Here is an 8,666-nt window from a genome sequence, read left to right on the forward strand (position 1 = left end):
ATTACAAAATAAAAGAAAAAATGTCAACTCAGAGACATGTAAAGTGTAAAATGTCTGTGACATTATGTTAGGCAAAAGAATACCATCTTGGTTTCTGAGAAATAAATAACCTAAAGAAAACATCATGGACACAGGTAATAATAAATTTTAGTTGTTTCTTTAACATTTATATACCATATTGTTACTTAAGGATTAGCTGTAGCTTATATGCTTTTCATTGAAGAAGGGAGTCTTTGAATCCCCTCCTACCTCCCCATCCCCCCAAAATGGAATGAAATCTATAAAACGCGAATGAAGAGAGCAGATGCTATCATGTGACTAAAATAAGCTGGGTATACATTCTCTTTTTATGTATCCTGAAAACTATGATTCAAAGAGAAATATATTGTCATATTTCTTTCATACAGATGACATGTAATGGACGTAAGAGAAGACAAAAAAGTTTCATTTGTAAAATGTCTCTATCAATTCTGAGCATCTAATCTAACACATGAAGTAGAATTTTGTTTTCTCAAAGCTCACAGAATTTTAACACTCCAAAATCCCTGAAAATCTAAATGGTGTTATAAAGTCAGACTGTGATGGGTTTTCAAATCAAGGCTCAGTTGGACTTAGTTCTAAGGGCAAGGAAGAGCCACTGAAGAACAGAATAAATGGTTTAATTTAAAATCCTAATACATTATACAACAGTACTTTCATAAATACTTTTCATAAAAAAATAAATAGCACTTTAAGTATCTCCAAGGAGACTCGTCCCACTTTGACAAAACAAAGGGCAGAAAGATTCCTGGTTGTAATAAATTGAAGTCAGTAATCTGTCAGGAAACTTATTAGAGACACATCTCCATCCACGTGGCACTCCTGTTCTCCAGGACCATCTCAGATTAATGCCAGCACACTAGAGGCAACACAGGATTCTGAGTAAACTAATAAAATCAGTGAGGCAACTAGTCAACTGAAGGAAATAGTGTATTTTAAAAATTCCTTTCCTTTCTCACTCCTCTAACCCTCAACTGCATCCACAAGCAAGCAAATGAACAGGCAAGCATAAAACACAGACCACATGGAACAGCCTTGACTACCTTCTGCAAATACCTTTGCATCAGAAAACTTCCTAAGAAAGTCAGAGAACTAATTATAAGGATGAAAAGCATGAAGGAAATGAATGTAATTTAGATAGTAAACATCCGCACTTGTTTCCCACCTTGAACTCCCAGGGAGTATGCTCCCTCTTTAACCTTCATCTTAAGCAAATATATAAGGCCGTGCAAACCAAACCAGGGTCCCTGAAGATTTTAGGATAATATTTATTACCTGCTTTCAAAAAGCCTTCTGGCACATCAATTTTTACTGGAATTCATTTACATGATTGAGTTTGAGGCATGCTAGAAACATCAGAAGCCCACTCCCAACCCACTATAACAACAAATTGTTCAGTGTCCAGATGCCCTTATACGGCCAGACTTCCTATAAATCTGACAGCTCAGTTTATGCATTGCGTATGGGTCTTGGCTCTGAGTCACATTCCTCCGGTATGTTTCCCTGGGAGCTTTGATTTCCGCTTTGAGGGCTGGCACAGAGTCCTACTTGCTCTTATAAGAAAATGTCTACGATGGGAAGTTGAAAATATGCAAGATTCCTTCTTTAAGTACACAAACCCTCCATGTCTCGCCACTTCCTTGTAGTTTTGCCAGGTTTTCTCTATGTCTGATACCTGATTAAGTAACCTTTTTTTGGGGGGGTTGGGAAGAGATGGGGGGACAACAAAAAAACATGAGAGAAGGAATGTAGCATATCCAACAGCTGAACATCTTGCAAGACTTAACTAAATGACCTGTACAAATGATGCCTGCGTAGCACCCACATACCTTATATAGCTCTGTAAACAGGACTGAGTGGCCAGCTTAGTGAATTCTTCATTTTACGAGGAGGAAAAAAAAAAACCTCTCTAAAAAGCATTAGCCACATAAACACTTGCATACAAGACAAAATTAGTGCATCTTAACCATTTTGCACACAAATTCAAAGACCTTTTTCTCCCGCTTCTGACCTGTTGTCAATCAAAAGGGTTGGGATAAGTCAGAGTTAGACAAAATTATAAGAAGCCACTATTTCTACTTTACCTCCCAGGTGCACACAAACATTTGCTGAGTCATTTATAATAGTGCAAGAATTCAGATGCCATGGCATAAGTTTAGGGCAGAGTGTCAGCCTTTCCCTTTGAATTTCCTGGCACTTAATGGTCTGTATCACAATATAAACATACCTTTCAGTCTGTGAATACCTTGGGTGTCTTCTCTCACCCTCTTTCTCTTGCTCTCTGTCTCTCTCTTAGCAATGATCTTTTATTTTAAATTCCTCAAAAGAGTTTTCATCATAAAGCCTCAACCTAACTTTATAATGCACAGTGTATTTTTCTACCCTGAGAGTCCATGTTCTGTATATTTCAGTATGGTTATTTTATCTCAGCCAATATTAAAACCATCCATTTGGAGCTAACTTTGGACTTTCTGAGACTTCGAGGAACCACATGAATTTTATAGTAAAACCAAGTTCTTTCTATAATATGTCTTGATATTTTTAACAACCCAGAAGAATAGTCATATACCTATGTTTGTGGTAAAAAAGAAAATCAAGAAAGATTGGAAATAAAAAGCACCAATTCCCTGAGAATTTTAACCCCGTTAGTCATCACTAAACCCTCCGAAACAAAACATTGTCATTAATATCATCATTTTATAAATGAAAATGTGGAAATATGGCTCTTATTTGTGACTTCCCTAAGATTTTTCCCTAAGATTTGTGAATGACAGTTCTAAGAATACAAACCAGCTCACTCAACTTTAACCCAGTCCAGCAATTTATCCCTTCCATGAATGAGAGTCTCCTCTCTGCTGTACATGAGGCTGCTTGATGGTGGTTCTCAGATGCTTCAGAAGATCCAAAAATTCCCAACTGTTCTCTCATCTACCTCACCCAACCAGCCACGAGAACTCACCACCGAGCCCACATCCCACCCTCGGTGAGGTTCCAGCTTCACATCCCTACCCTTCCCCATCTACCACACCTTTCCAACCATTAGTGGTAGATGTAATTGGGAGTTTAGGTCTTGAAAGATTTCACTGTGGCTTCCCACATAGTTTGGACGTTTAAAATCATCCACAAGGGAAGAAAAAGTTGGGGGTCAAGTTGTCTTTAACACACATGCGGCTATTAACATAACTTGGAATGTTCCTTCTTTAAATAGGAACTCTCAGGCCACTTTGAGACATGCTTGGAAGAAACATTAAATAACAATGATGAAAATTCTTCCTGAGCTTCAGAGGCCTCCCTTGCTGACCATTCACACTACTGATATGCAACTACAGTGTACATGTGAATTGCCTAATGAAATAATTGTACACAGATGATGTGGTCTATGCTGAAGCCGTAGTGGTTATTTTTTTCTTGGCTATTTTTCAGTAGATTGAATTGAAACATCTTTAAAAATGGGGCCAGTTTAAACAGGCTGTTTTCAAATTATAAATCTATAGTGTTGTTTCTGAAATCTTGTCTTTGCATCAGAAACAGGCATGTTTACCTTAAATCTGTACGCTGAAGCATGAACAACTGAAGTGACCTTATTCACTGGTACCAGCAGCGTCAAATAATATGGCATTACAATGGATAAAACAGGTATGGCCCTGGAATCACCCTCTTTACATAAAATGGTAACTGGAGTTATTAACAAAAAAGCAACTAAACCATAGATTGTAAATAAAAGCACAATTAATTTAGTCCTTGGTGAAGCTAACTAGCAATATTAAGAAATGGACAGAGTACTTAGACTTTATTGACCATGTCTGACATCTACACACAAGCAGAGAAAATAAAACCTGTTTCTTTCTTGACCTGATCTTACTCCATTGCGCTGCAGGCTCCCTGAGCAATAAGAAGTCACAATCCCTATTCATAGATGTGTGGAGAGTGACTAAAATATATTACTCACTGGCACTTTTAATTTACAACCAGAAATAACGGGGTACACTGTTCTTGTTACATATCAGATTTTTTTACTGCAAGACAAACCAAGTCTAATCCACATTTGAAGGTTATAGGTTTTAGGATTAGAAAAATGACTCATTTCTCAAAGATCCAAACTGTGTCTAAAACACCCAAGTAAACAAACCCCCAGCTTCTTGCTGGCCCCCTCCTGCTGGTTCCCCTCTCTTCCCACCCTGTGTCCTTGTCCCAGAGCCTCTGCCTATCCAACACATACTCATTTGCTCTGATGTAACAAGCCCATTTTTTCTGAAAACACTGATGCCCACTCACCTCCTTTCCCTCCGTATAACCTCAACAATAAATCTACAGCATATAAACAAAGTAAGAAGACTGGATATCACCCCCAGAAAACTGTCTTTACACTCAGACCCCCAGCTTTGTTTCCTTTCTTGTCTGGCAATGGGCATCTCAACTCTTTTATCCAAAATGATGATCCAATTCCTATACCTCCAATATGGAGTTAGGGGTTGTGCAAGCAGGCTTCTTGAAGATTTCAGCTGGTTAGAAGCAACTCCTTTTCTATTCTCCGAAGAGTTTCAAAGGCAGACAGCCTCTAAAATTAAAATCACTACAAATAATAGAAAGGAAACCTTTTCGAATTTTTTAGGAACCCCTGCTGTTAGCCTCTTCAGTTACCTCCCTCCTAAAAGAATTTATGTCACTGGGTAGAACAGGGCCAGCTATTAGAAACAGAAGTGAGGGGCATAAAAGAAATAAATAACTGCCGATGTGTTTTTAAATGATATAAATCAGCAGTGGTGCGAAGAAGCAAAGGAAAAAAAAATCCTACTTGGTGCTGGAAATACTGAGCCTCTATTTTTTTTTTTTTTTTTTTTTGGTGAGCTGGAGTGTGCCAGCTTTTTCAGACGGAGGAATGCTGAGTGTCAAGGGGTCAGGATCAATCCGGTGCGAGTTGATGAGGCAGGAAGGCGGGCAGGAACGCGAGGAATGTCCCTGTTTGTGTGGGACTCCATTCAGCTCATTGGCGAGCCGGGGCCGCCCGGAGCGTATAAAAGCCTGGGGCCGCCCGCCCCAGCCTCACACAACAACTCTTCCCGCAGAGAGGAGGCAGCCAGTGCAACTCCAAACGCAGGCGACCGACCGCCTCCAGCCCGACGGCAGCCGCCCCGGCCGACAGCGCCAGAGCACAGTCCGCCGCGTCCAGGCCCCAGTCGGTCCGAACTCGCGTCTCAGCGCCCGGCCGTCCGCGCCCCACCCGCCGCCCGCAGCGCCCCGACCATGTCCGCCGTCCGCTTCGCCTTCGTGCTCCTGCTCGCCCTCTGCAGCCGGGTAAGCGTGCGGAGACCCCCGCGGCGGCCGGCGCCCGGGGAGCACCGAGGGACTCGGGTAGGGAGGGACTCGGCGGGAAGGGGAGGGCCCGGCGGCGCCGAGGGGCGTGCTCCCGGCTGACCGCCGCCTCCTTCCGCAGCCCTCCTCCGGCCAGGACTGCAGCGGCCGGTGCCAGTGTGCGGCCGCGCCGGCGCCGCGGTGCCCGGCCGGCGTCAGCCTCGTGCTGGACGGCTGCGGCTGCTGCCGGGTGTGCGCCAAGCAGCTGGGCGAGCTGTGCACCGAGCGCGACCCCTGCGACCCGCACAAGGGCCTCTTCTGCGACTTCGGCTCTCCAGCCAACCGCAAGATCGGCGTGTGCACCGGTAAGACCTCGCCCCGCGCTGCCGCCTCTGCCTCCGCCTCCACCACCCCTGGGTGACCGGCCACCTCCTCCCTCACTCCCACCTCGCCCTCCAGAAAATCAGCCCCTGCAGTTGAGTTCTTTAAAGCTCCGCTGTGTCCAGCCCGCCCCCTGGAGTCCTGCTTCCAACTCGCATCCCCGACTGTTAGAGGGCCGGAGACTGCTGCCTCACCCTTGCGTTAAAACCCTTTTCCCTTCCTCTCCTTCAGCCAAAGATGGTGCCCCCTGCGTCTTCGGAGGGACGGTGTACCGGAGCGGAGAGTCCTTCCAGAGCAGCTGCAAATACCAATGCACTTGCCTGGACGGGGCAGTGGGCTGCGTGCCCCTGTGCAGCATGGATGTTCGCCTGCCCAGCCCTGACTGCCCCTTCCCTCGGAGGGTCAAGCTGCCCGGGAAATGCTGTGAGGAGTGGGTGTGCGATGAGCCCAAGGACCACACTGTGGTTGGCCCTGCCCTCGCAGGTGAGTCGAGCCTCCCTCTAAGTGAGCTTTGCCTTGGGAAGGGGGGAAATATCTCAGCCTTGCGTCGTCTTACTTTGTGTTTGTGTGCTCTGCTTTCACAGCATACCGGCTGGAAGACACGTTTGGCCCAGACCCAACTATGATTCGGGCCAACTGCTTGGTCCAGACCACAGAGTGGAGTGCCTGTTCCAAGACCTGTGGGATGGGCATCTCCACCCGGGTGACCAATGACAACGCCTTCTGCAGGCTGGAGAAGCAGAGCCGCCTGTGCATGGTCAGGCCTTGCGAAGCTGACCTGGAGGAGAACATCAAGGTACATGTTATGCTCCTAGTACCTAATTTTCATGGAACGATAGTAGATAGAATCAAAGTTAGGTCTCACAGCCCTAGTTCTTAAAGACCCTTTATCTCCAGAAATATCTGACCATTGAGCTGTTTTGCTGGAATGAGGTGTTGTGTAATATGACCCACCAGCTTTCCACTACAAAACCCTCCACATTGCTAGTTAATTCAAGACATCCCAAGAGAGGCTGTCTGTTTTTGGTAAACTGGCAAATGAGACTCAGACTTCCTCTCCTTAAAATTAAACAGAAGTCAGATAGCCTCAGACTAGAACACACAGAGTTTGAAGAAAGCCACTCCCCTTGTAGAGTCATTGATTTGTCTCTTCTCTCCTGTCTTTCTCAGAAAGGTAAAAAGTGCATCCGTACCCCTAAAATCTCCAAGCCTGTCAAGTTTGAGCTTTCTGGCTGCACCAGTGTCAAGACTTACCGTGCCAAGTTCTGCGGGGTGTGCACAGATGGCCGGTGCTGCACCCCCCACAGAACCACCACTCTCCCCGTGGAGTTCAAGTGCCCTGATGGCGAGGTCATGAAGAAGAGCATGATGTTCATCAAGACCTGTGCCTGCCATTACAACTGTCCTGGAGACAATGACATCTTTGAGTCACTGTACTACAAGAAGATGTATGGAGACATGGCATAAAGCCAGAGAGCGAGAGCCATTAACTCCTTAGGCTGTAACTTGATGATTCACATCTCATTTTTGTGTAAATGTGATTGGAGTAGTACAAGATATTTAAATCTGTTTTTCTAACTGGGGAAAAAGAACAATTGTCACCAAATTCAAAATACTGTGCCATGTGACATTCAAACTAATAGTTATTAACCCCAGACACTGGTTTAAAGAAAGACTTGACCATGGGACTCTATTAGTGCATAGCACCAGAATGTATACTAAGGTGTGGCTTTAGGAGCAGTGGGAGGGTACCAGTAGAAAGGCTTGCCATCTTAAAGTAGTAATGTGCCTGCTATTTGGAGTGTAATTGAGAAAGAAAATTTTAGCAAGCTCACTGACCTGCCTGTATCTCCAGCAACAGCTAGGATGTGCATTCTCTAGCCATCGTGAGGCTGTATCAGGTTCTATACGTCAGAACAGCAGATTCAGCTCTGACATTCTGATTCAAATGGCACTGTTCAGGAATCAGAATCCTATTAGACTGGACAGCTTGTGGCAAGCTAATTTGCCTGTAACAAGCCAGTTTTTTTTTATTGATAATGTAAATATTATGTGTATATATATATATATTTGTACAGTTATCTAAGTTAATTTAAAGTTGTTTGTGCCTTTATGTTTTTTAATGCTTTGATATTTCAAATGTTAGCCTCAATTTCAAACACCATAGGTAAGACGTAAAGCTTGTCTGATAATTCAAAGCATGAAGTGGACATTCAAATGGAAATTCTGCTCAGAGTGGCACTCCCTCAAAAAAGACTGTTTGCTGAAAGCGAGGCAGCAGTTAGTTTTCTTGGAAGTCTGATTTGTAGGCTGGAAATGTGATAGCCTCATTTTTAATGAACAAATGGCCTTTCTTAAAAAATGAGTGACTCTAAATAGCTGATTGGTTTTTCCACCTGGAAGCATTTGTTTCTACTTTGACTATGACTGTTTTTTGGACAGTTTATTTGTTGAGAATGTGACCAAAAGTTACATGTTTGCACCTTTCTGGTTGAAAATAAAGTATATATTTTTTCTATAAAGGGCCTGGTTATTCATTTATTCTTCTCAACATCTGAATTTTCCTGAGTATAAATGCGAAGCTGCTGTTTGTCTTAAATCAATTCACCTATAATTTGCTAAACATCTTTTGTTATATATACTACTAACCTGGCTAGTCACTTCAATAGAATTTTTACATAAACATTTCACACTGAATCAAGGGTCACTAACTTGAAGGCATACAGACATTGTTATCTTTCAGCACTTAATAAAACACTATTTCAATTCTCTCCAGGTTATTTTGTCTCCACTAATCCTTATTCTATTACACTTGGTCCTGTTTACATTTAATAAACCTCTCTGGCCATTGTAGGCATTTAATTCCAACTCTTCACATCACAAACTAGTCTCTGGGCCTTGCATGTAGAAAATGTTTTAACTATTTTTTAATTTGTAAGCTCTACTATAGATCT

The 8,666-nt window shown here is 43.4% G+C and overlaps 1 protein-coding gene across 1 annotated transcript; it reads left to right on the forward strand.

The window, feature by feature from the left end:
• Positions 1-4,932: 4,932 nt before the first annotated feature.
• CCN2 (cellular communication network factor 2) lies at positions 4,933-8,234 on the forward strand. The gene is made up of 5 exons (XM_036903776.2): positions 4,933-5,334; positions 5,474-5,696; positions 5,944-6,195; positions 6,297-6,508; positions 6,883-8,234. The coding sequence occupies exons 1-5, from the start codon at positions 4,993-4,995 to the stop codon at positions 7,177-7,179; spliced, it is 1,326 nt and encodes a 441-aa protein (XP_036759671.2). The 5' UTR covers positions 4,933-4,992; the 3' UTR covers positions 7,180-8,234.
• The last annotated feature ends 432 nt before the right edge of the window (positions 8,235-8,666 follow it).

This window comes from Manis pentadactyla, chromosome 12 (assembly GCF_030020395.1).
Source record: "Manis pentadactyla isolate mManPen7 chromosome 12, mManPen7.hap1, whole genome shotgun sequence".
NCBI lineage: Eukaryota > Metazoa > Chordata > Mammalia > Pholidota > Manidae > Manis > Manis pentadactyla.

What these genes read in the sequence shown, in the direction of transcription:
- CCN2 (XM_036903776.2), top strand. Translation starts at nt 4,993, where the DNA reads ATGTCCCTGTTTGTGTGGGACTCCATTCAGCTCATTGGCGAGCCGGGG. An exon ending in CAAGATCGGCGTGTGCACCG is followed by an intron (nt 5,697 to 5,943) that starts GTAAGACCTCGC and finishes CCTCTCCTTCAG; the next exon opens with CCAAAGATGGTGCCCCCTGC. An exon ending in ACCTGGAGGAGAACATCAAG is followed by an intron (nt 6,509 to 6,882) that starts GTACATGTTATG and finishes TGTCTTTCTCAG; the next exon opens with AAAGGTAAAAAGTGCATCCG.